This window comes from Panicum virgatum, chromosome 2K (genome assembly GCF_016808335.1).
Source record: "Panicum virgatum strain AP13 chromosome 2K, P.virgatum_v5, whole genome shotgun sequence".
In the NCBI taxonomy this organism is placed as follows: domain Eukaryota; kingdom Viridiplantae; phylum Streptophyta; class Magnoliopsida; order Poales; family Poaceae; genus Panicum; species Panicum virgatum.
The window spans coordinates 16,914,391-16,940,435 of NC_053137.1; the positions used below are offsets into that span (position 1 = coordinate 16,914,391).

The following is a 26,045-nucleotide window of genomic DNA, read 5'->3' on the forward strand; positions in this document are numbered from 1 at the left end:
GCGGACCGCCGGAGAGCCGGAGACGGTGGTCGAGCGGTCGGGGACTCGGGGCCTCGGGGAACGAGGGAGATGCGGACGGGGTTGAATCGGGGTCGCGTCGTCGGGCAGCTGGCGGCGGCCACGTGGGGAGGGCCAGAGGGGCGGCGGCAGTTGGGAGGACCGGAGGGGCGGCGGCGGGGAGGGCCAGAGGGGCGGCGGCAGTTGGGAGGACCGAAGGGGCGGCGGCGGCGGGAAGGACTGGAGGGGCAGCGGCGGGGGGCAGATCGGGGGGGGGGGGACGGCGCGGGGGGTGGGGGCGGGGCCTGGGAGGTGCCTGGAAGCGTGGGAGAGGAGTGAAATGGAAGCAACCCTAGAAAACTTGATGCTTCCCCATTATGCATTTAATACACAAGGTCCACATGTCAGGGACCTGAAGCGGGTTCGCGGGTTCACGGGCACGGGTAAGACAATTCTGTGCCCGCCATATTTGTACCCGCGGGTACAAATTGAAACCCATACCCGTACTCGTGGGTGTAAATTGAAACCCGTATCCTCGCCCTAGCGGGTTTTTACCCGCGGGCACGCGGGTAAATTGTGCCCGTTGCCATCCATACTTTACGGGGCATTGATGACACATTGAGGGGTTGTTTGGTTCCAGGGATTTTTTTTAAGTCTCTGGAACTTTTTAGTATTTAGAAGTATTAAATAAATGTTAATTATAAAATTAACTGCAGAATCCTGGGGCTAAACTGCGAGACGAATCTAATGAGGTATCTTAATCTATGATTAGCGAATGGTTACTGTAGCATCACTTTAGCAAATTATGAATTAATTAGGCTCATTAGATTCGTCTCGCGAAAAAACACTCAGCTGTCAAAAAATATTTATAAACAAATTTTATTTAATACTATAAAATATAAAATAGTAAGATTCTTTTTAATGTAACAGGTACTTTTGGAAAAAGTCCTGGAGCCAAACAAGGCCTGATAGCTCAGAGGCCCCAAAAGCCCCCTGCGCGCGGGTTCGTCAGGAAGGGCCGAAGGGGCTGAGGAGGGACAGGGAGAGAGGAGGAGAGCCAGGAGCGGCGCGGCGGCGGAATGGCGGCGCCGCCGAAGGCCTGGAAGGCGGAGTACGCCAAGTCCGGGCGTGCCTCGTGCAAGTCGTGCCGGTCCCCCATCGCCAAGGACCAGCTCCGCCTCGGCAAGATGGTGCAGGCGACCCAGTTCGACGGCTTCATGCCCGTGCGTAACCCCTCCCGCCCGCGCGGCCCGTCTCTCCCTCCCCACGCTCTTCGCCGCCAATCGGTGTTGGTAGATTGGGGCGAGCCTTCGTTGGATCTTCGAGGGGTTCGGGAGGGTAGGGTTTAGGCTTGGCGTTCGCGGCGGTTTCCGTGGGTTGGGTCCGGAATGCAGGCGGATTCGATTGGTGGTGGCGCGTTTGGGGGCGTTTGGGATGCGGAATCCGCGCGTCCGATGCGGGGTACGGGTCTATCTTGATCTGTGACTGACTCGTCCCTGTTCATGGTGGTCGTGACGCCTGATTTTTGGCGCATTTGATTGAACGCGGTTGCTTCTAGATTATAGAATGTGGTGCTCGAGGTGCATTCGGTTGATGCTCTATCAGTTTCTTGGATTAAGTTTCACATTGAGAATTTTTATGTATTTAGGTGGAAAATAAGGTGGCCTTGCATATATTCTGGTTATGCATGCCACGTTGCCACCTCCATTACATCATGTTCTTTAACAAGGATATAGTCTGATTGGCACTATCATTTTCCCTGATTTTAGAGGTATAGAATTGAATGTGCGCTGCTATGTCTTGGTGATGTTTTTGTAAACCGTGTCTATCTCTTTCTGGAACAAAGTGGAATTATTTTGCTTTTCTGTGATGGTAGAGTTGTATGATGCTCTATGCCTGTTTTCTCCTTTCCAGATGTGGAACCATGCCAAATGCATCTTCGGTAAGAAGAACCAGATAAAATCGTAAGTAACTGTGTCTCTTACTTGTCAAGTACTTCCTCTATTCCAAAATGTAGGGTGTTTTAGTTTTGTTTTAAGTCAAACTTCTCTAATGTCATGGTGGATTTTATAAAACTATTTTTAGCTAGTAAAGTTTGAATTAGGGCAAAACTAAGACGTCTTATGTTTTGAAACGGAGGGAGTAGATTTTAGGCTTAACTCTCTGAAATTATTCACCTTTGTTTTATCTTTTGGGTATTCACCATCAACATTCTAACGTGATTCGTAATGTGCATTCAGTGCTGATGATGTTGAAGGAATAGATGCACTTCGATGGGATGATCAAGAGAAGATAAGGAACTATGTTGGAAGTGCCTCAGCTGCTACAAGTTCCACAGCTGCTGTTCCTGATAAATGTACCATTGATGTTGCTGCATCTGCTCGTACTTCATGCAGACGATGCAGTGAAAAGATTACAAAAGGAACGGTAAGTATATTATGATTAATGAATTTTTTTATGTCAACATTTTTTGGGAAGCATCACTGTATTGGATAACGCACATAATTGCTTTTGGGTTGATAAGATGATGCTAATTGTTTCTTTTGTTGTGTTTTCACAGTATGATTATGAACAAAATATTCCTTTCAGTGTATGTTACGTATAATTTATATGTAGACAGGAATTCCACATTTTAGACTTTTTTAATTGAAGGCAACCGCATACAATTTACTTCCTGTACACCTAGAGATGTGTGTGCATGGGATGGCATGGTTTTTCCTTAACTCCTGGAAGCGACGTCATGCTGTATTTTGTGCCAAAGCTTTTATTCTTCTGTTGTGCTGGAAAATAATGAAGAACTGTAAAGTAAAATCTTGTGAAGTCATCAACTTGCTCCCCTTTATTATCTAAAATGCCTACCAATATCTATGAGTTGTTGCTAAGGTGACCTGTGAAAAATAATGAAATTGATTTCGAAAATGTAGGAACTGATAGCAAAGTTAAATATTTTGAATTTTTTCTTTATTTATGTGGCCTTCACAATTGTGTGCTCCTAATGAGATGCTTGATCCTGCGATATATTCTTGTCGGAAAAGCATCCAATGGACAATGGTCCACTAATATCCTAATGAGATGCTTGATCCTGCGATATATTCTGGACGGAAAAGCATCCAATGGACAATGGTCCACTAATACTTAGCAACTTATGCTCTAAAACATGCTGTTTGTCTCAACTCAATTTACCAATAACAGTTCTATATGTTCGACTAGGTCCGTGTTTCAGCTAAGCTTGAAGGTCAACCTTCCAAGGGTTTACCATGGTATCATGTCAACTGTTTCTTTGAGTTGTCACCATCTGCATCTGTTGAGAAATTCTCGGGCTGGGATACTTTGTCAGACGAGGATAAAAGGACTGTGCTTGATCACGTTAAGAAAGATGTTGGCCATAATGGTAAGAAATCGTAGAGGTCTGCCCCACCTCCCTTTATTAGTTTCACTTAGTAATCTGACTTTGTCTATTTGGTCATCAAGAATCAATTAAGGGTTCCAAACGCAAGAAAGGTGAAAGTGATATGCAGAGCTGCAAAGTGCCCAAGTTAGATGGAAATACATCGAAAGGCGCAGTACAAAACAAAGGAAAACTTGTTGACCCAAGTGATTCCAATGCTAGTTCTGCTGATTTGCAACAAAAGCTTAAAGAGCAAAGTGACAAACTTTGGAAGTTAAAGGATGAACTTAAGAAGCATGTATCAACTGCTGAATTAAGGGATATGCTTGAAGCTAATGAGCAAGATACGTCTGGACCAGAGAGGCACCTATTGGACCGTTGGTAATTTGCATTCTGTTTCCTCATTTTTCAGTAACAAATTTGCTGGTAATATTCTGTTTTTTCTTCTTTTTTTCTTAAACAAAAAATACTGAACGGATCCTTGTCATAAGTGGACCTTAGTATTTCCAAAGTAAGTTACAATGATAAATGATGAATAGTACTTGTTAAGCAACATACCTCATGCAAAGCATCACATGAATCCTTGTATGGATCTCTTTTCCCATCAAGTTGCCCGATCCTTCCAAAGCATTTACTGCTCATACCACAATACAAGCTGTTGCCATCGCCATCAAAATTGTCCTGATATCGCGTGCTCCAATTCTGAAAACTGCTGCTGACTGCAGCACTGGTGGACAAAATGATGGACCACAGCAGACTCCTGGGCTAGTGCAGATAGGGTTGCCATGCTGCAATTGATATTTGCAGTATATATTGTTGGCTACGTGGACATTTCTGGAGCATTACTATGTTTCTTACAGTTTTCAGAGGCTTTGCTAGAACATTTTCATAGATCGCCCTATTTTGATAACTCTCTTTTGTTTACTGGCAGTGCCGATGGAATGCTATTTGGAGCATTGGGTCCTTGCCCAGTCTGTTCTAACGGCCTGTACTATTATAATGGTCAGTACCAATGCAGTGGTAATGTGTCAGAGTGGTCCAAGTGTACATACTCTACAACAGAACCTGTACGCATTAAGAAGAAGTGGCAAATTCCAGATGGAACAGATAATGATTATCTTACGACGGTATGCCTAATGAAACTTAATGCTTGTTTTTCGGCAGTTATTTTTTGACAAATAGGTATACCTTGCAGTGGTTCAAGTCTCAAAAGGTTAAGAAACCAGAGAGGGTTCTTCCACCAATGTCACCTGAGAAATCTGGAAGTAAAGCAACTCAGGGAGCACGTTTACTCTCTCCTGAAGGATTGGATAAATTAAGGTTTTCTATTGTAGGACAATCTAAAGAAGCGGTAGTAAGTAATACTCATTAACTTTTATTTCCTGGTTGCTGTCGTTATCCTTAGGATGGTTATTTTCTGTCTTGCTTATTTTTTTTTCTTTTAGTTACAAGTAGGTGCTATGTTAATTGTGTTGATCTTATCCAAAACAAGACATACATGCCTTTTCTGAAAGAATCTATACCAGCAAGCTATCTTTCTATGAATTGCCTCAGTGGAAGCAGCACCATGACCTTGCTTGCACCAGCCACAATAAAAATCATAATCATGATTATTTAGGTTGTTTGTTCTCAGGATAGATATTTACCACATTGTACAAGAGCATACATTTGTGTATATTTGTTGCATCATGAGTTTGATATTGCTCTTATTTATCGGTTGTAGGATGAATCAATTCAGAAGCTCAAACATGCTGGTGCCAACTTCCATGCCAGGGTTGCCAAAGGTTTGTATTCCCTTTTCACTCTAGAACTGAATTTTCTTTTAGCTCAGGCTTATGAACCTGTTGGATTTGTATGGCACTGGAGCCTAAGAGATTGTGAAACAGAAATGGGTGACTTAATTAGGTCATTCTTTCTTAAAAAGTTGCAAAGAACCCCTTAAAGGTCAATTCAAGTTCCAATATATCCTTAGTTGCATTTACTACCACACAATTCTAAACCTGTTGCAGAATCCCGGTGATGCTATGCCATGATAGCATGCTTGCACTTTGCCGTAATTTGAATTTGGATGCATAGTTGTTGCCTCCACAAACCAGACCGAGTCACAAATTCACAATTGAGGAGTCTGATTGGCCCTAGTGCATCCTTAAACTCTCAACCCTCTTCTACCTCCCACACTACCAACCTACGTAGAGCACCCAATTTACTGACATGGCATCACCTAAACACCCAGATGGGTACTTTTCTTTTCTTTTTCTTTGTTTTTTAAATGAATATATTTAGGTTTGAGTTGTGAGATGGTAAATGTAACTAATAAGCTTCAAGTGAAGTGATTTTTATGAAAGTGATGAATTATGCTTAAAGGGAATACTTGCATTGCAGATATTGATTGCTTAATTTCATATGGCGAGCTCGACAATGAGAATGCTGAAGTCAGGAAAGCAAGGTCTCCCTCCCTCCTGTTTCAATTGTAATTTTATGCCTTCCTTCTGTAGCTACATTCTTAATATAAAGCCACCTAGTTCCTCCTAGGTTGGTCTAGCTTTTGTTAGCTACCAATCGGTTTCAAGTGTCATGTACATATCCATTTGTTTGCAGGAGGCTAAAGATACCAATTGTAAGAGAGGAATACATAGGAGAATGCATTAGAAAAAATAGAAAGCTTCCAGTTGATTTGTATAAAGTAGAGAACACCTTAGAGTCCTCGAAAGGTGGTACTGTCACTGTTAAAGTTAAGGGCCGAAGTGCAGTTCATGAATCCTCCGGTTTGCAAGATACAGCTCATATTCTTGAAGATGGAAAAAGCATTTACAATACAACCTTAAACATGTCTGACTTGGCACGAGGTGTGAACAGGCAAGGACTCTTTCTCACAATATTTTCTTCTGTGATTCAGAACTTGTTTTTAGTTGGGATAGTTTAAAAGTTTCTATCATTTACTCGCATAAGTTCTCTTGGAAACAATCCCATATATAAATCCTTGTTGTACTTCCTGCTAATTTTGGTTGATTTGGGCAGCATATCTGTCAATTTTTTTTCGGATTTTGCCTGACCTTTTGTGTTTAGTGGAACAGGTATGCGTCTAAGAAGTAAATATGTATCTTGTCTATACTAATCAGGATGTAATAAATTCAAATTGTGATCTGATAGCTTTTACATAATTTACCTTCTGCCTTTTGGAACTTGGAAGCCATCCATTTTTTTTCAGCATTTGTTCTATTCTATGTGGGTCTTGAACATGGATGATAGACACTATTTTTGGTTATATAATTATTTTTCCTGTAATTGAAGAAACTATGGAAACATAGGAGAAAAAAGATACCATAAATGTGTTTTTGAATATACTAGTGGACATAAAAGGAAAACCATGGTTAGTTTTTCTTTTGAGGATGCAGTCCTTCTCAACTCACTACTCGACTTCTTACTATCTTTGTTCTAGTCCACAATCTTTCTCAATCCATTAGTTCTACTGCTATTACAATAACAATGCTGATGAAACCTTATAGTGCTTAGAGTTGAGACACAACATGAGCCACCAATAAGAAGGGAAAAGAGATGAAACCAAACATGATTGAGTAGTTCTACTTCTAATACTTTTTCCTTCATGGATGTAGTATGCCTACAATCAGTATGCACCTGCTAAAGTTTCATTCCTGTCAATCTACTACCCAGAATTTTGAAACTTGCATACTCTGTTCTGTGTCCTGTCAGAGATTGATTGATGCTAAAAAGTGGAATACATATTGAAAGGAAAAAAAGAGAACTTAGCCTCATGTTGTAATTTTACCAATTGCTACCTTGTTATGTTTTTCCATGCTATGATGTTATTGCTCTGGGCCCTCTTTTAATACTTTTCGTCTTTTTTTTTGTGAAGCTACTATATACTCCAGATCATTGAAGAGGATAATGGGTCTGAATGCTATGTATTTCGAAAGTGGGGAAGGGTTGGGAATGAACAAATTGGAAGCCAAAAGCTGGAGGAGATGTCAAAAGCTGACGCAATCAAGGAATTCAAAAGATTATTTCTTGAGAAGACTGGGAACCCATGGGAAGCTTGGGAACGAAAAACTAATTTCCAGAAGCAGCCTGGGAAATTTTACCCTCTTGATATTGTATGTTGTGAAAAATATCTAACATTGTTTTTACTGATTTTTTTTGGATTTGAACTGATTTATTAAGTACAATGCAGGATTATGGTGTTAAGCAGGCACCCAAACGGAAAGATATCAGTGAAATGAAAAGTTCTCTTGCTCCTCAGTTGCTGGAACTCATGAAGATGCTTTTCAACGTGGAAACATATAGGTGCATTCTTGCTTCTTTTCAAATATTGTGCTTGCCTACATTTTTTTGCTCCTTTTCTTGTATTAAAATAGGCCTTTTTTTCCAGAGCTGCTATGATGGAATTTGAAATTAATATGTCGGAAATGCCTCTTGGGAAGCTAACCAAAGAAAACATTCAGAAAGGTTTGCTAATATCGTTCCTTGTGGACCTATTTTTTTTATCTTTCAAATTTATGATGGTATGAAGATGGTTACACTTGCACTACTTGCAGGATTCGAAGCATTAACTGAGATACAAAATTTGTTGAAGAACACAGCTGATCAAGCACTGGCTGTTAGAGAAAGCTTAATTGTTGCTGCGAGCAATCGGTTTTTCACCCTTATTCCTTCTATCCATCCTCACATCATTCGGGATGAGGACGAGCTAATGATCAAAGTATGTACTCGGTACCTACTTCTGTTCCTGCAAATTGGACTTCTCATATTTCTTAATTCATGTTAACTTCTTCATATGGAGTAGATTGTTTCTCCCATAATTCCTTTTAAAATGCAGTCTAAAATGCTACAATTAGTAGTTCACTAGGCAATTATGCCCGTGCGTTGTTACGGACAAAGTTAGTTTAAGTATCGGATACGTATTGGTGCCCGTGTGTTAATTTGTAGGTATAGATTGCTATGTGATGTATTGATCCTCTGTTACATGTAATGATAGCTATACCATTACACATGATACTGCATTATATCATATGGAAATAAAACCACACCTTTTCGTTTAGTTAACCAAAACAGTCTTCATACTGCTGCTATTTTGGAGCGGATTCTAAATGTATCTTGTATTTTGCTCAATCTTTCTCTCTGCTGTGCATTTTCAATAGTTTTACAGAAAGTTATGATACAGCAAGAACATTTGTTATTTCTTTTGCTTGTGACATAACGTCATTGCCATTGCCACTAGAAACCATACCTTAGTCCTTAGTCTATTTATGATTCTACTTGTGTTGTTCATGATTCTCCAGTCATTCTGTTGTAGTTATTTTCCTTGAATATGATGAAAGAGCTTTCTTAGTCCTAACTTGCCTGTAATTATGTACAGGCGAAAATGCTTGAAGCTCTACAGGATATTGAAATTGCTTCTAAGCTAGTTGGCTTTGATAGTGATTGCGATGAATCACTTGATGATAAGTACATGAAGCTTCGTTGCAACATCACCCCACTGCCTCATGATAGTGAAGATTACAAGCTAGTCGAGCGTTATCTCCTCAACACACATGCTCCTACTCACAAGGTATGGTCCTATGTCTCTTCTGCACACAGTGCACTTTCGTTTGTGTTACATGGCTGTTTCTATTCTGTTTATTTTTTTTTTTTGGGGGGGGGGGGGGTTCCTCTGCCAAACCTCATGTTATGTTTTTTTTTGAAGGACTGGTCACTGGAACTAGAGGAAGTTTTTTCACTTGATCGAGATGGAGAGCTAAATAAGTACTCAAGATACAAAAACAATCTGCATAATAAGATGCTATTATGGCATGGTAAGCAATAGTTTGAATATGTACTAAGTGTACAATCATTGCAATAGTCTAAATTTATTACTGATTGTTTACTAAATGCACAGCTCAGTTTTTGCATATTTATAGTTTATTCAGTAACATTTGAGATCCATTAAACATATCTGATGAATAACTGTTCCCACTTCTCTGTAAAACTCGATTTGTAGGTTCAAGGTTGACAAATTTTGTGGGGATTCTTAGTCAAGGACTAAGGATTGCACCTCCTGAGGCTCCTGTTACAGGCTATATGGTTTGCTTGTTATTCATGTTCTATATGTTTTAACTGTAGCATCAGTCAAAATGTTGGTTTGATATAATTGTGTGTTGATTGTCCTTTTTGTTTGGCAGTTTGGCAAAGGCCTCTACTTTGCAGATTTAGTAAGCAAGAGTGCACAATATTGTTGTGTGGATAGGGACAATCCAGTTGGTCTGATGCTTCTTTCTGAGGTTGCTTTAGGAGATATGTATGAACTAAAGAAAGCCATGGTAAGCTTCAAAGCATCTTGGTGAAAGCAAATCTAATTGCTCATATTGGCTTCTGTCCTTCCATTTTATCTTCTATGCCATGTTGGTTGTTTTGGCACTCAAACAGGATCCTAGATAAAATAAGTTTGCTGCAGATATCTAATTCCCAAAATTTGTGCACGTATTGCTGTATTGCATCACTGGTCAACGTTCTAACAAAATGATCTAAAAGCTAGTACTTTGGTCTCCCTGTGATCTTATTTACACGTTTCTACAGCTTCTTTAGTGTAGGGTTATATTATACTAGGGCGCTAGTAAGCACATCACTGATAAGACCTCATGACAATTTATCATGGGGGCTTTTGTTATTCTTAATTCAAGTGACATCATTTGGTTCCCTTTCCATGTTTATCCTGGCTTAGCACGTCCTTGTTATGTAGTCCATGGACAAACCTCCACGAGGGAAGCACTCCACCAAGGGCTTAGGCAAAACTGTGCCGCTGGAGTCGGAGTTTGTGAACTGGAGGGATGATGTTGTTGTCCCCTGCGGCAAGCCAGTGCCATCATCAGTCAGGAGCTCCGAACTCCTGTACAATGAGTACATCGTCTATAACACATCCCAGGTCCGGACACGTCCTTCACCCTACGCCTACGCTCTTATGGTTCATTGGAGAATGCTGCTTACCTTCTGTGAAACTGTCTGGCAGGTGAAGATGCAGTTCTTGCTGAAGGTGCGGTTCCATCACAAGAGGTGACTGGGAGACTAGATAAGTAGAGTTGGAAGGCTAGGCAAGTAGATTGGTTGACGCCGTCACTTAGGGTGTGTATATTCGATCCTGTTAGGCAGTGTTTGGTTGGTTGGACCTGTAGTTTGGTAGGTCGTTGGGTGGTCACGCTTGATCCATTTTGGGAAGTGTTTGGGCATCAGCGTGAGTAGCAGAAATCATCCACCGGACCACCGCTGTCTTTACTTTTAGATGACAGATTGCTGCTTAAATCTGCTTAGGAGTAATATGGCACTTAGAGCCTCTCTTCTATCTTCATTTGCGCTGACTGTTCTTTCAACGGACCTATGGTGTGTTTGGTTCCAAGAGTGGGTGATGGATCGCTCGAACCTAACTAGGAGGGGGCAAAACATCTTGTTACACTAATTTATGTTTCGCCTGTTGCACAAGCATCCCCTAGCTGGACGGTAAGCTTGTGCTCAACGGTCATGCGGCATTCATGCCACAGTTTTTCCAGGGAGAGCAAAATAAGTGTTTCATCCTAAAATGAAGCACGAGGCTTTCATCAAATTTGGTTTTTATGAAAGTGAAACACTACTGTGGAAGCTAAACTTCAAATACACTGGATCCTCAAGCATGTTTAGCAAAATGGAATAAACAGGCTAAACAAAATTTGATAACCCTGCACGCCTAGATGAAAGCAAAACTGAAAAAAAAAAATCCAGCTTGAGCTCTCACTCCACGGTGCATGCACACCACACCGACACTGGTAGCCTCGCCCTTGTTCACTGGACACTGACTCAACCTTCCCACCTCGTCACGGCTCGCCCTTGTTCACTGGACACTGATTCAACCTTCCCACCTCGTCACGGCGTGAAGCTAAAACAGAGCCCTATCAAAACGACATTCTGCCAGATCAGGCAGGCCAGATTAAACTCAGTCCAAAACAACGCTAGTCTGCAGCTATGAAGACAGACTGTTAAGTGGTCAGGCAATCTGCATAAGGGACTCTGATCCGGTGGCTAGAATGGCTAGGTTGAAGCAGGGGGTAAAGAATTGCCACAGCAGTGGAAGTTTGTTGACACACAACATTCACAGTTTGTCAGCGCCAGCTTGGTGGCTTCAGGAATTTTCCATGCACCCATACCCGCTGCATCTTCTTCCCGTTCTTCTTTCGGTTCACTGACCTGACACAGCAGTATTCCAGCTCCAACTGCAGAGCCATGTGGCAAATGTAAGTCAGCGCCATTTAATTTGTGAACTTGGATTTAAATTTAAAACAATGTATAAACTACACAGGTAATAGATACGAAAGGGAACTACAATAAATGAACGATATAATAAGTGAGCAGACACAAGGAAATATAATTTTAGGCCTTGTTTAATTCGCGATTTTTTTTTGGGTTTTGGTACTGTAGTACTTTCGTTGTTATTTGGCAATTAATGTCCAATTATGGACTAATTAGGCTTAAAAGATTTGTCTCGTCGTTTACAGTTAAACTGTGTAATGAGTTATTTTTTTAACAACATTTAATGCTCCATGCATATGTCCGAAGATTCAATTGATGAATACTGTAGGAAAATTTTTGGGAACTAAACATGCCCTTAGCAGGCTGTAGTTGAATTTTGAAGAAACACTGAACCATGGAAGATCTGTATCTGCACCTACCTAACTACAATACTAAAATTTTTACCACTGTTGCATATTGTAACTTATAAGTAATGAAAAATTCTTACGTAAAACTACAGTGCATTAGATCCATACAGAAAATTCCCAATTCAATAAGCATAAGAAACAATCAATTAAGTCATAAAAAGACTCAGTTCAATAACTCTGCACACTAACATGAAAGCATCAAGATTTGAAGAGACAAATTGGGCATAATAGAAGTTAGTGGTCAAACTTACAAAAAGTAACATCTGACCCAGAGAACATTTTGAAGAATGAGGTACCTCTATTAGCCCAGCAGCATGAAAGAGTTCTCTCACAGTGTCCAATGTGAAGAAGTATGACAAGGTGCCGTCTGACCGCATATATTCCCGAAATCCTACTCTTTGATCAGGTAAGAACCGAAGCATCGTCATGTCATAAAGACCTAATGTGAAAAATGAACTGTTATAAAGTAGGTGGCCAAAGCAATAAGAAATTATACCATTGTATGTCTGAGCAATTACCATAATCCCTAAACAGAAGAAGGCCACCTGGTTTCAGAACACAAACACATTGCTCTATAGTACTTGGCATTATGGCGAAGGGTATGGCTGATAATGTGAATATCTGCCAAACAAGAGAACAAAATACAATATTCCATATATTTACAAACACAACTAGGAATATTGAAGGATTTTGTCTGTCAAAGTACATCGAGAACTACAAAATTTGCAGTACAGTTTGCAAGATACAGGCATATGTGCACCACGATGAAAAATTTAAAAGGGCGCAGAAAGCATATAACCAAACAAATAGCACCAGATGCAATTAACCTACCATGGTGATAAAATCCATGCCACCGACACAACATTGATTCTCTCTCAGGAAGTCTGGGCGCTCTTTTCTCATTTCATGACAACTATCTGAAAGCAAAAATGTTATGCAGAGTTCAGAACTAGGTAATATGAACGAAAATTCAAATAAAGGAAATTTAATTAAATGAATAAACAAATGAAATTCAGTAGACTTTCCATGTGAACTTTTACAGGCATTGCAGAATAACCAATCTGGAAAAAATTCTTTAGAAACATCCATTAAAAAGGGGTGGAATCTATCCTTGATATCAATCCCTTTTGTATTAGATATAATCTCATTTGCCTTCTCAAGAGTGTCTTTACTACAGTCACAAGCAAAGACAGTGATGCTTTCACTAGACCTGGAGAAACCATACATTATGACAATGTCACAATAAGGAATCAAGTTCCATGTAATATAGTTCAACCAAAAAGATGATAGAACAAACAAACAGTATCATATATTCAGGACAAGTACGGGACAGCAAAACGCTACATATTCAGAATCATATATGTTGGATGCAATCGTGAATGCAATCATATATGATAGATGCAATCGTGGATACAACAAAACAGGTCTGGACCAAAGGTTTAGAAGTAGGTGACTTAGTGAATGTCCGCAATCAAGCTAATTGGCTGAACAAAATAATAGTTCTGAGTAATGACGGGAATTATTGGTGTATTCCTCCAACCCTAGATGGGTGGGTATATATAGATCCTATACATGAGCCTCTAGATGGGCCCCTAAACACATGGGCTCAATATACTCCAACACCCCCCCCGCAGTCTGAACTACCGGCGCAACGGTGTTCAAGACTGGACAACAAGAAAGCCAACACCCCCCCACAGTCTGAACAACCGACGCAGCGGTGTTCAAGACTGGACAACATGAGAGTACAAGTAGAGCACAAAAGGGCTAAGACCCCCCCCCCCCCCCCCCGCAACCACAACTAGCCACCGGCTACGTTGAGGCTGGATCGAAACTCCGAAAAGGTCGACGAGGCAGCCCCTTCGTGAAGATGTCAGCAAACTGGGAGGTAGTCGGGACATGAAGTACCCGAACATCGCCGATGGCGACTCTGTCGCGCACGAAGTGTAGGTCGATCTCCACGTGCTTCGTCCGCTGATGCTGGACAGGGTTGGTGGAGAGATACACGGCGCTGACGTTGTCGCAGTAGACGAGCGTGCTCTTGGCGAGCGGGCTGTGGAGCTCCGCTAAGAGCTGTCGCAGCCAGGACGCCTCTGCCACGCCGTTAGCGACAGCCCGGTACTTCGCCTCGGCACTGGAGCGGGAGACAACCGGCTGCCGCTTAGACGACCAGGAGACCAGATTGCCGCCCAGGAAGACGGCGTAGCCAGAGGTGGAGCGACGAGTGTCCGGGCAGCCAGCCGAGTCAGCGTCGGTGTAGACCACCAGCTCAGCAGTGGACGAGCGGTGAAGTACCAGGCCGAGGTCCACAGTGCCACGGACGTATCGGAGGAGACGCTTCAGCGCAGCAAGGTGTGACTCCCGGGGATCATGCATGTGGGGACAAATCTGCTGAACAGCGTATGTGAGGTCCGGCCTGGTGAAGGTGAGGTACTGCAAAGCGCCGGCCAGACTCCGGTAGGCTGTAGGGTCAGCCACCGGATCACCCAGATCAGCAGACAGTTTCGCCTGAGTGTCGACTGGAGTGGAGCAGGGCTTGCAATCAGTCATCCCAGCCCGCTCCAGAATATCGAGGGCGTACTGCCGCTGGTGCAGAAGAAGACCAGACGGGCGAGGCTCAACAGTGACGCCCAAGAAGTGGTGGAGCTGACCAAGATCCTTCATAGCGAACTCCTGCTGCAAAGAGGAGATGACCCTCTGAAGCAACTGCTGACTGGAAGCTGTGAGCACAATGTCATCGACATATAGCAGCAGATATGCCGTCTCATCCCCACGGCGGTAGATGAAGAGAGACGTGTCAGACTTGGCCTCGGTGAATCCCAGTGTCATCAAGAACGTGGCGAAACGAGAGTACCAAGCCCGAGGAGCCTGCTTCAGTCCATAGAGAGACTTGTTGAGCCGGCAGACCATATCCGGACGACTCGAGTCCACAAATCCCGCTGGCTGAGAGCAGTAAACAGTCTCTGACAAGGTGCCGTGAAGAAATGCATTCTTCACGTCCAGCTGGTGCACAGACCAAGTGCGCGAGAGCGCAAGTGAGAGGACCGTGCGCACCGTAGCGGGCTTCACGACCGGGCTGAAAGTCTCATCATAGTCCACACCAGGCCGCTGAGTGAACCCCCGGAGAACCCAGCGAGCCTTGTAGCGCTCCAGTGTGCCGTCAGCCCGACGCTTATGCGTCCAGATCCACTTGACAGTCACCACATTGCAACCAGACGGACGCGGCACAAGGTCCCACGTCTGGTTGGCAAGAAGAGCTGCGTACTCCTCTTCCATCGCGCGACGCCAGTGAGGATCCGCTAAGGCGTCGCGGACAGAGGAGGGTACCGGAGAGACCTGTGGCTCTCCCTCGGTGGCGGAGAGAGTCGCGGCCTGGGACGCCATCCGCCGAGTCACCATGGGATGGATATGCCGAGGATCCCGATGGAGGACCGGCGGGTGGTACACTTCCGGCTCGGCTCGAGAGGAAGCCGGAGCTGGCGGCGGCGGCGACGGCTCTGGTGTCGGCGTCGCAGGAGCCTCCGGAGCAGGAGGCGGCGCCGGTGCCGACGCCGAACGACGCCGGTACACCTGCACCGGCTCAGCGTACCGCTGCGGCGCCGGGTTCGGCGCCGGACGACGCCGGTACACCTGCACCGGCTGAGCGTACCGCTCAGGTGCAGTGGAAGGCACCTGGGCCGCGCGTGGCGCAGCGGGAGACACCGGGTCCGTGCGCGGCACGACCGGAGGTCCGGGGGCCGTGCGTGGCGCGACCGCGGGCACTGGGGCCGCGCGCGGCGCAGCAGGGATCACCGGATGTGGTGCCGGTGCGCTGGGAAAACCTGCAGGAAAAGGACAGACAGGTAACGGTGGCTGAACCACCGGGTCAGTCGGAAACAGAGACGCAAGCTCGGGATCAGAAGAAGGTGTGGAGGAGGTGGAGTAGGGGAAATCCGACTCGTCGAAGACGACGTGTCGGGAGATCAGAACGCGGCTAGAAGTGAGGTCAAAGCATCGGTACCCCTTGTGGTCAGGGGAGTACCCAAGGAACACACAACGAGTCGTGCGGGGCGCCAGCTTGTGAGAAGCGGTGGCGGAGGTGTTAGGGTAACACGCACACCCGAAGACCCGAAGGTGGTCGTAGCGAGGAGGGGTACCGAAGAGAGCGTGGTGTGGAGTGGGAGCAGGAGAAGCAGTGGACGGAAGGCGGTTGAGCAGGTAGGTGGCGGTGTGGAGGCTCTCAGCCCAGAAGCGCGGGGGGAGAGAAGCCTGGATCAGAAGGGTGCGCACGACGTCGTTCGTCGTGCGAATCATCCGCTCAGCCTTGCCGTTCTGAGGAGAGGTATACAGACAAGACATACGCAGCTGAACACCCCGAGACAGGAAGAAAGACCGGGAGGTGGAGTTATCGAATTACCGCCCGTTGTCACACTGTACGGCCTTAACGGTGAGGCCGAACTGAGTGGACACCCAGGCAAAGAAGTGGAGGAGGGTGGGGAAGGTCTCAGACTTAGCGCGCAAAGGGAAAGTCCAAGAGTAATGAGAAAAATCATCAACAATGACCAGATAATATTTATAGCCAGACATGCTGAGTACAGGAGATGTCCACAGGTCACAGTGAATGAGATCAAAAGCATGAGCAGCATGCGAAGAAGAAAAAGAAAACGGAAGTCTAACATGACGACCTAACTGGCACGCATGACAGAGGTGCTCAGCAGGAGCCCTAGTACATGAAACATCGGTACTACGGCGGAGCTGAGCCAAAACGTCGCGGCCAGGGTGACCAAGCCGACGGTGCCAGGTGGTGGAAGAAGGCGTCACGGCAAAAGCAGAAGACGAAGAAGCCGAAGGCAAGGCAGCGGAAGCAGGAAGCCGAAGAGTGTAAAGGGGCTCCGGGCTGTCACATCGGAGAAGTGGACGCCGGGAAGCCGAATCCTTCACAGTAAGACCAGAGGAGTCAAATTCGATAGAACAAGAGTTGTCAGCAGTAAACTGGCGAATAGAAAGAAGGTTGTGAACCATTTGAGGAGCAACAAGAACATGAGGAAGACGAGGAGCAGAACCCACGGCGGTGACAGGAAGGCAAGATCCATCACCAACCATGATAGAAGAAGGACAAGAGGGGTGTGGGGGTCGGACAGAAGAGGATACCAGCATCGGGAGTGGTGTGGAACGAGGCGCCCGAGTCGGCGATCCACTCGGTGCTGGTCGGCGGCGTCAGTCCCATGGTGCTGAAGGACTGCACTAGAGCGGCCTAGTCCCACCTCCCAGGCCAGGTCGGCTGCTGGCTGGGCTGAGCGGGCGGGGTCCAAGAAGGCGCGAAGAGTGGAGCAGCGCCAGTGAATATGGCCGCCAGCTGGAGCTGAGGACGAGGCCCCCCTCCCGGACCCTGGAACGGCCACATCGAGATGCACCCTGACCATGGGTTGCTGAAGGATGGCCAGGGAGTACCTCCAGCGGCAGGGGCGGGAGCCGGAGCCGGTGGCGGCGCGCCGCCCCGACGGCCCCCACCGGTACCGGTGTTCCCAGAAGCAGGGCCACCAGTGCCACCACCACCACCACGTCGCCGGCGACGTCCACGGCTCCCCCCTTCTCCGGTCTGCCCGGCAGAAGCAGCACCAAGGAGGGAGGTGGCAGGAGCAGCGGAGGAGGCCGGTGGAGTAGCAACGAGCGCAGCGGGGGTGGGCGAGGACGATCCGGGCACGAGACCCCTGGTGATCTCCTCGAGGGCGAGGTCGTCCCGGACCTGCAGGAAGGTGGGGAAGGGCCTCTGGTGGGCGATCCAGCCCTTCAGGTGGTCGTAGGTGCTGCTCAGTCCCTGTAGGACATTGAGCACCAAGACCCGATCGGACACCGGATCCCCGAGGTCGTGAAGAGCATCGGCCATGTTCTTCATCCGCCGGCAGTACTCACCGTCGGAGAGGTCCCCCTGCACGAAGGTGCGGAAGGTGGCGTCGAGCTGAAGAGCGCGGTACTCGGCGTTGCTGAGGAACTGCCCCTCGAGCGCCACCCAGGCCTGCCGCGCGGTGCTGCCGTGTGTCCTGACGAGGTCCTGAAGATCCAGGGAGATGGTCCCGAAGATCCAGGACAGGGCGACGCTGTCGAGGCGCAGCCACGTCATGTCCCGCGCCTCGATCGGCGAGTCGACGAGGACGTGGTCGTCGAGGGCGTAGCGGCGGAGGGTGAGGACCTGGTCCCGCCAGCGGCCGTAGGAGGAGGACGCGGGGTCGAGGAGGACGGAGACCAGAGCCCTGATGTTCTGGACGCCGGCGGCCTGGAGGTGGAGCTGGGCGACCATGGGGTCAGTCGGGTCGTACCGGGCTCCAGATCCAGCAGGCGGGGCACGGCGGGAGGAGGAGCTGCCGGGCTCGGGGTCGACGGGCAACTGGCCGGAGGAGATGTGGAGAAAGCGCTCCGCCTCGGCGACCCGGAGGGCGAGGGCGTCGGCCGTGGCACGCTCGCGCTCCCAGGCGAGGACAGCCACGCGGACCCGCTCCTGGGCCGCCGAAGCCTCTGACTTGGCGGCGAGGAGGGCCGCGGCGAGAGCGGCGTCGGCCTGCTGCCCACGGAGTGCGGCGGCGGCGAGCGGCGCATCCTCGGGCGGCATACCGGGCCCGGGCCACGCGGGGGAAGCCTCAGGAAGGGCGGCGTGGACAGCGGGCTGCTTGCCGGCCGCGACAGTGGCGCGATGGGCGGCGGCGGCGGCTGCTGCGATGGCCGCGGCGGCCCCAGCGGGCGCCAGTATCCCAGGGGGCGCTGGCAGAGGCCCAGGCAGCGGCCCAGGCGGCTCCAGCAGCTGCGGTAGCTACCCGGGCGGTGCCTGGGGCAGGGTCCCAGGAGGGTGTGCGCCTCCCACGCCCTCCGCATCCGCGACCCCTGCTCCTGCAGCCCCCACGCCCACACCACCAGTAGCAGCGGCGGCGGGGTCGAGCAGGGGCGCAGGGGCCACCAGGGCGGCGGCGGCCGCAGCAGGAGTCCCGCCGGCGGCGAATCCGGGCGGAGCAGATGTCCTGGCGGCGGATCCGGGCGGAGAAGAGGCGCTGGCGGCGGATCCGGGTGGAGCAGAGTACCAGGCGGCGACGGATCGGGCCGCGGCGACACCTGCAGAGGACGGAGCGATCGGCCATGCGCCTGCAGAGGACGGAGCGCCAGCAGCAGAGGATGAGGAGGTGAGGGGAGGGAAGGAGGAGAGAGGAGGGGGAGGAGGAGCCGGTGGCCGGCCATGCTGGCCGGCGGCGGCGGCGCAAGAGGGAGTCGGCTCCCTGGCGGCTGGAACAGAGTGGTGGGAAACCTAATCTACTGATACCATAATGACGGGAATTATTGGTGTATTCCTCCAACCCTAGATGGGTGGGTATATATAGATCCTATACATGGGCCTCTAGATGGGCCCCTAAACACATGGGCTCAATATACTCCAACACTGAGAACATTACCGCAGTATGGAAACAGCAGTACTTCCATTCCCACATCCCACTTCTAAAATCTTGGCACAATCTTTGCTGTTAGGCAGCTCAGGAAATTCCTTGAGCAAATACCTCCTTTCCTGTAAAAGCAAGATATGAGAATGACCTTGACACGAATCACATAATTAGCGCCACGAATTCTTCTATTCATACTCCAAGTCTGAATGTCTGACACATTGGTTTTGCATGTACCTTCGCCGAGTAATCACTCAGGCATGCCATTTTCTGAATCTAATCTACTAGTCCTGACTGGATAAGCAGATGCACAGTTCTGAAAGGAAAAGGGGAAAAAAAGGCTTTTGCGCAGGGGATGGAGAGGCAACCTTGAAGAACTTGCCAGACGCGTGGCGACGGTGGAAGTTTCTCCAGGCCTCCGACGAAGGCTGCGGCGGTGAGGTGGTGCTCGCGGCGGGGCCAGGAAAGGGGGAGAGGTGGTAGGAGAAGGCGGGGTCGGATTCCACCTCCGCCCTGAGGTCCTCCCACTCGAAGTCGTGCGAATGGTACTCCGCCTCCACCTCGTCCTTGCCGGCGTTCTCCACTCCGCCTCCTGCTTCTTCCACTTCCATGGCGAGCACGCCTTAATTACTTTGGCAACGAATCAGCGAGATCCACCTGCCCCTGTCGCTTCGATGACGGTCAGCCCGTCCCCGCCTCCCCGGGGACCGCAACGAGGGAGCTCCAGTCGCCGGGAGGTGCGCCGCCGCTGAAGGGATGGGGGAGGGGCGAGCGGGCATAAACCTCCGGCGGTACACATCGTTAAAATAAGAAGCTCTAGGGGTAAAATTAGAAAAATCAAGTGAGCTTGTGTTGTTTATTTTGCGTACTGTTGGGGGAAGAAGAGGGATATTATGTAGGTTAACTTTTTAATATGGAAGGTGTGTATTTGTCTTAGAGCAGAGGATTATTGAGAGACAGAAGAGAAGATGACTTCAAAGGCTTCTTTATAACTGAACCAACAATCTTTGTTACATAACTCTTGCCATCCTTGTATTCCTACTTCTCTTTTGTTGTTGGGTTAATTGAATTTATAACATTATAATTCTTCGAGTTCACAGATCTACCATTATTATTCATCATATTACAAACATATCATTACAATTTCACAAATCTTTAGCATATATCACTGCTTATCCTTTTGAGGTGTTTTATAAAATTTATAGACCAAAATAGCCGTATCTTCCTCTTCCTCCCGTCTCCTTTCTTCTCTTCCATGCTCCTGACATGCTGGCCGTCTCTAACCCGCTGGCTGCTGCTGCTTCCCTTCACCGCGCTCCTCTCCGTCGCAAGCTTCTCCCTCCACTCCCCAACAGCCTCCTCGTTACCATCACGGCGCGGCGTCTGTCCTCTCCTCTCCCGCATATGCACCCCTTCGCCGCGCCCTCGGGTGCCGCCGGCACGGCGCGGTGCCCGCCCTCCACCTCGTCAGCCGCGCGTCAGGCTGGCTCGCGCGGGGGCAGGCACGGCGGCGTGCCTCGGGCTCGGAGCCCTCGGCGGGAAACGAACCCATCTTGGGCTGGGCGAAAGCGTTCGTCAAGGCGGCTCCGGGAACAAAGCCATGTCGGCATGCGTCTTCGTCGGCGCCGCCTAAGCCATGTCGGCATGCGTCTTCGTCGGCGCCGCCTACCTCCTGCCACATGATCGAAGGGGACGATGGTCGGTGGGTCAGCAATGCGCATGGACGAATGCCAGCAGAGTGCTTTGCAGGTTCTTTAGGCCTCAGAAGTTCAGAGTGTATCCGGTCCGGTGTCATCCAGCTCAGTGCCTCAATCATTACCATTTGTCTGATTCTTAGTGAAATTAGTTTGTGTTAACGAGTGCTAAAACAGAAAATCTGAGTGTCGACTAGAGAAGTATCTGAAAATGAGATGTTGGTAGGAGTTTTGCAGGCTGCGCCCGGAAGCTGCAGAGTGCATTTTCAGTTAGCGAGATGATCAGAATTATAGAGAGGGGGTTCAGAACTCAGATCATTTCCACCTCCAAGCACACGCTGACGCTGCTTGCTGTGGGCCGTGGCCATGGATTTTTGTAGGTTCGTGCAAGCTCTGTTTCTTGTTTCTCTGTTGGTGGCTCGGTGCAAGCTCCTCCTAGGACGCGGCGGCGCTCCGGCGAACCAAGGCGTGCGACAGTTCGTGCCCGCAGAATTAGGCCAGGGCGTCCCGAGCTCGACGTCATGCCCGCCGGGGCGTCGCGGTAACAGAACAGGAACCTGCCCGCCCGGCGCCCGCAGGGGCGCACCGGCCCGGCCGCACGGGGACGAGGCACGGTGCTGCTTGACTGCTTGTCTGGTCGGTGCTTGAAGCACCCGCCGTTGTTGAATGGTGGGTAGTGTTCGTCCAGCATCAGCAGAGGAGGCACCAAGCGCGCGCCGGTGCGCGGACGTCGGGTTTCCGTCTGAATCTGGTCGCCCAGCGCCACGGTGTCCGGCGCCACAACGCGCTTGCTGGGATGCGAGCGGCCTTCACCCCCTCGAGCAGAACGCGGCGGCGCACTGAGGAGCCGGACTGAGGAGCGGCGGCGCCGGCACCTCGTCGCCGGCCGGTGGTTGGTCCGCGGCCTGCTAAACCGGCCAGATCAATGACGGGTTAATCCCGTCGGAGGAAGCAAGCAAGGGCGCCACCGGGAAGGAGGAGTATGTTGAGGAAACCGCTTCCAGGGACGCCGCGGCGACCCGGCGAGCCATGGCGTGCGGCGGGTGAGGCGTCCTGGCAGAGACACACCGTCCTGACAGAGCCATGGAAGAGAAGAAAGGAGACGGGAGGAAGAAGAAGACAGGGGCATTTAGGTCCGTAAATTTTATAAAACACATCAAAAGGGTAAGTAGTGGTATATGTCAAAGAATTGTGAAATTGCAATGATACATTTGCAATATAATGAATAGTAATGATATATCTGTGAACTCGAAGAATTGTAATGGTATAAATTCAATTAACCCGTTGTTTTTCGATGTTTCTTCTCCTATCTAGGGTTATATATATTACCACGCATGCAGATCTTTACTGTAATAGATCTTCACTAATAAAATGAGTTTGCAATGTGAATTCACCTCCGCTCCCCTCCCATCCTTCTCTCTCCTGCTGCCCCTCACCTCCCCGTTGTGGCAGCGCGAGGAGAGGCAATGGATGGGGCTGCGGCGGCGTGGCATTAGTGGTTTGCGTCGTTTTTTTTAAATCGGTGGTGATACCCCCACTCCAGCACCGCTGACCCAGACGCAATAGGAATCCAAACTGGCGGTGATTTAGTGATAACATCTATTGTAGTAGTGAATTTAATTAAGTTTTCCAGCACAAAAGAATATGCACCGATTGTGTAAAATAATCTGAGTAAGTTTTCAAAAAAAAAACCCTGCTGCCATGCCATGCAACAGCAATGGGGGATTATTTTTGCGAAGGGATAATCTTAAGCTCCTTGAGCTTTACAAATTCAATGGGGGATTATTTTTGCGGAGGAATAATCTTAAGCTCCTTGAGCTTTACAATGGAATCGCACAGTGCAACATCGTCTGCTTTGGTTGTACTGCTTTTTTTGGTCAGATACTTGGAATGGAGAGGTAAAACATCTGTAATATCCAGAGTTAACTAACCCCATTCAGAAAATGTTTTATGTTTAAGTTATCATTTTGTATAAAAACTCTATAAAATCCAATAAAAAATGTTAAGTATATGAAGGCCCATATTGTAGGCCCATATGGCCCATGAGGATCCTATATATATATATATATATATATATATATATATATATATATATATGCCCTGTTCCTAATGGACAGATTATCCTAATTTCTAAATCTCCAAGGTTAGTAATATGGGATCAAAGCAAGGATTAGGGTTATGGTTAGACTAATCTAATCTCCCAACATCCAATTTTTTCCCCTGCCTTGGATTTCTTAACCGCGGCCGCCGTCTGCGGCTGGCGGCTTGTTGCACGGCCTGTCGCCGTGCGTGCAGCCCGTCGCGGTCGTCCGCCGCCCGTCGCGGCCGTCCGCCGCGCCTGTCCGTCGCGGCCGCCCGTCGCGACTGGCCAGTCGTGGCCGTCCGCGCCGTCCGTCGCGGTCGTCTGCCGCCTGGCCTCCTCTGCTCGTCCGCCGCCCGTCGCGGCCCTCTCTGCTCGTCCTCTGCGCCGTCTCCGTCCTCGTCGGCGTCGCCTTCGCCCATCGCCGATTCGCCCGCCCGCCCGCCCGTCCCGGCGCCCCTGTTCCAGCTGCTGTCGTGGCTGCATCCCCGCCGCCGTCGCGGCCTGTCTTCGTTGCCTGTTGCAGTCATCCCGCCCGCGCCTGTTGGCTGCTGCTGGAGCTCCTGCTGCTCTTCAGCTCGTCCGTCGCTGGGGGAAGAGGTCAGCCGTCCTCTATTTCACTAGCCAGAGGCAGCAGCCTGTGCCTAGGGGAAGAGGTTCTGTCATTTCTCTATCTGCTCTGTTTTGCCGGCTGAAATTAGTAACAGTAACAAGTTTTCCATCATGTCGGTCAATGCAATTGTTATCAATATCACCCCCGATGGTCAGAATTATCCAGAGTGAGATTTTTTGTGTAGAGACTGCATTGAGGGGCCATGGTTTCCTCTTTCATTTGACTGATGAACCTGTTGTGCTTAAGACTGATAACACTAATACAAAAGAAAGAATGGCAGGTTAATGATGGGAAAGTTATGGCTGCTATGGTCAATAGTGTTAAGAAGTCTCTGATTACGAGTCTCTCTAAGTTCCAAACAGCCAAAGAAATATGGTCTTCTCTGAAACAGCGTTATGTTCAGGACAGTGGTGCTCTTTTACACAGTCTTATGCTACAAACTCATGTTATTGAGCAGAATGATATGTCTATTGATGAGTACTTCACTGCCTTTGATCGTTTGATGGGCTCATTGACTTCCATGGTCCCTAGCTGCATAGCAATTGAATGTCCAGCACACAACTTTATTGCCAAGTTTCTTACATATCGTTTTGTCATAGGTGTAAGAGAAGATTTTGACTCAATTCGTAAACGGTTACTTCATGATAGTTCTGATCTAACCATGGCTAAGGCGTTGTCTGCTTTACTTGCTGAAGAGACTCGCCTTAAGTCTATGTCTGCTGCTCCTATATCAGCATCTCACAGTGTGTTGGCAGCTTCTAAAAAATATAACACCCCTAGAGGCACCTCTTTAGAGCCATGTAAGCATTGTGGAAAGACTACTCATACTGCAGAAAATTGTTTTTCTACGCATCTGGAGAAGTTGGCTGATTTTCGTGCACGTCGGGCTGCTCGTATTGCTCGTGGTCGTGGTACAACACCTACTTCTAGAGGTTCAGCGTTTGCTGCTGTTGCTTCACCTGTCAGTGCTGCTCCATCACCTTGGGTACTTGATTCAGGGGCCTCTTTTCATGTGACATCGGATCGGTCTCAGCTTGCTGATTGTACACCTGTTGCTAATGGTGCTTCTATTTAGACAGCAGATGGTACATCTTGTTACATCACTCATGAGGGTTCTCTTTGCACTTCTCACTTTTATGTACCTGATGTCTCTTTTGTACCTCAGTTGTCTATGAACCTTCTTTCAGTTGGTCAAGTAACAGATCATAATTGTTTTGTTGGATTTGATGACTCATCTTGCTTTATTTAGGATCGTCGCACCGGGATTGTGATTGGGACTGGCCATCGCCGTAGAGGTTCTCCTAGCCTCTATGTACTTGACACCCTGCGTCTTCCTCCGTCTTCCACTCGGTCTTCCGCCCATGTGTCAGCCACTACATCATCCTCCACCTCGTCCTTCGCCAAGTGGCATCATCGTCTTGGTCATCTTTGTGGGTCTCGCTTGTCTACATTAATAAATAAAGGTTGTTTATGGCATACATCTATTGAGTCTAGTTTTCATTGTAAGGGATGCAAACTTGGAAAACAGATACAACTTCCTTATTTCTCCAGTGTTTCTCATTCAACTAGACCTTTTGATCTTATTCACTTAGATGTATGGGGTCCTGCGCCTTTTGCTACAAAGGGCGGTCACAAATACTATGTCATTTTTATTGATGATCATTAATTCCCATTATACATGAATTTATTTTATAAAACATCGTTCCCAGTTTTGCTCCATATATCAGTCGTTTACTTGCATGATTCATACTCAGTTTTCCACTCCTATTAAAGTCTTCCGTTCTGACTCTGGTGGGGAGTATTTATCTGGTGCTTTTTGCTAGTTTTTGACATCTCAGAGTACTCTTGCTCAACTCTCATGTCCTATTGCTCATGCTCAGAATGGTGTTGCTGAACGCAAACATCGTCATCTCATAGAGACAGCTCGAATGCTTCTCATTTCCTCTTTTGTTCCTACTCATTTTTGGGGAGAAGCTGTTTCTACTGTGGTATATCTCATAAATAGGCAACCTTCATCCAAATTGTCCGGAAAATGCCCAGGTGAAGTACTTTTTGGTACTCCTCCTAGTTATGATCATCTTCGGGTTTTTAGATGTACGTGCTATGTTCTGTTAGCACCCCGTGAGCGAACTAAGTTGACTGCCCAGTCGGTTGAGTGTGTTTTTCTAGGATACAGTCCTGAGCATAAGGGTTATCGGTGT

The 26,045-nt window shown here is 48.0% G+C and overlaps 2 protein-coding genes across 7 annotated transcripts; one reads left to right on the forward strand and one right to left on the reverse strand.

Annotated features, from left to right (window-relative positions):
- The first annotated feature begins 963 nt into the window (after positions 1-963).
- LOC120669371 (poly [ADP-ribose] polymerase 1-like) lies at positions 964-10,743 on the forward strand. 2 transcript variants are annotated; one of them, XM_039949137.1, is made up of 20 exons: positions 964-1,220; positions 1,912-1,961; positions 2,238-2,424; positions 3,208-3,388; positions 3,469-3,766; positions 4,317-4,512; positions 4,581-4,739; positions 5,109-5,169; positions 5,768-5,831; positions 5,984-6,241; positions 7,260-7,497; positions 7,575-7,687; positions 7,773-7,849; positions 7,939-8,102; positions 8,760-8,951; positions 9,087-9,195; positions 9,381-9,463; positions 9,562-9,699; positions 10,119-10,301; positions 10,386-10,743. In XM_039949137.1, exons 1-20 carry the CDS (start codon positions 1,077-1,079, stop codon positions 10,431-10,433), a joined length of 2,943 nt encoding a protein of 980 aa, XP_039805071.1. In that variant the 5' UTR covers positions 964-1,076; the 3' UTR covers positions 10,434-10,743. The 2 variants fall into 2 exon arrangements, with proteins under 2 accessions (XP_039805071.1, XP_039805074.1); XM_039949140.1 differs by having other exon boundaries at positions 1,007-1,220; positions 4,581-4,736.
- A 220-nt stretch (positions 10,744-10,963) lies between these two features.
- Positions 10,964-20,324, reverse strand: LOC120669385 (methyltransferase-like protein). Of its 5 annotated transcripts, none has more exons than XR_005672678.1 (7): positions 19,826-20,324; positions 19,473-19,582; positions 12,892-13,270; positions 12,579-12,681; positions 12,357-12,502; positions 11,266-11,616; positions 10,964-11,216 (listed from the first exon to the last, which is right to left on the reverse strand). XR_005672678.1 is itself a non-coding variant. In XM_039949167.1 (7 exons), exons 1-7 carry the CDS (start codon positions 20,066-20,068, stop codon positions 11,506-11,508), a joined length of 984 nt encoding a protein of 327 aa, XP_039805101.1. In that variant the 5' UTR covers positions 20,069-20,321; the 3' UTR covers positions 10,964-11,505. The 5 variants fall into 5 exon arrangements, 3 of the variants coding, with proteins under 3 accessions (XP_039805101.1, XP_039805083.1, XP_039805093.1); XR_005672679.1 differs by having other exon boundaries at positions 12,357-12,499; positions 19,826-20,317; XM_039949167.1 differs by having other exon boundaries at positions 10,964-11,616; positions 12,892-12,977; positions 13,086-13,270; positions 19,826-20,321.
- Positions 20,325-26,045: the final 5,721 nt, after the last annotated feature.

What these genes read in the sequence shown, in the direction of transcription:
- LOC120669371 (XM_039949137.1), top strand. Translation starts at nt 1,077, where the DNA reads ATGGCGGCGCCGCCGAAGGCCTGGAAGGCGGAGTACGCCAAGTCCGGG. An exon ending in AGTTCGACGGCTTCATGCCC is followed by an intron (nt 1,221 to 1,911) that starts GTGCGTAACCCC and finishes TCTCCTTTCCAG; the next exon opens with ATGTGGAACCATGCCAAATG. An exon ending in ATAATGATTATCTTACGACG is followed by an intron (nt 4,513 to 4,580) that starts GTATGCCTAATG and finishes TATACCTTGCAG; the next exon opens with TGGTTCAAGTCTCAAAAGGT.
- LOC120669385 (XM_039949149.1), bottom strand. Translation starts at nt 20,068, where the DNA reads ATGGAAGTGGAAGAAGCAGGAGGCGGAGTGGAGAACGCCGGCAAGGAC. An exon ending in ACTGCTGTTTCCATACTGCG is followed by an intron (nt 13,271 to 19,472) that starts GTAATGTTCTCA and finishes TGGTTTCTCCAG; the next exon opens with GTCTAGTGAAAGCATCACTG. An exon ending in ATGCTGCTGGGCTAATAGAG is followed by an intron (nt 11,617 to 12,356) that starts GTACCTCATTCT and finishes ATGGCTCTGCAG; the next exon opens with TTGGAGCTGGAATACTGCTG.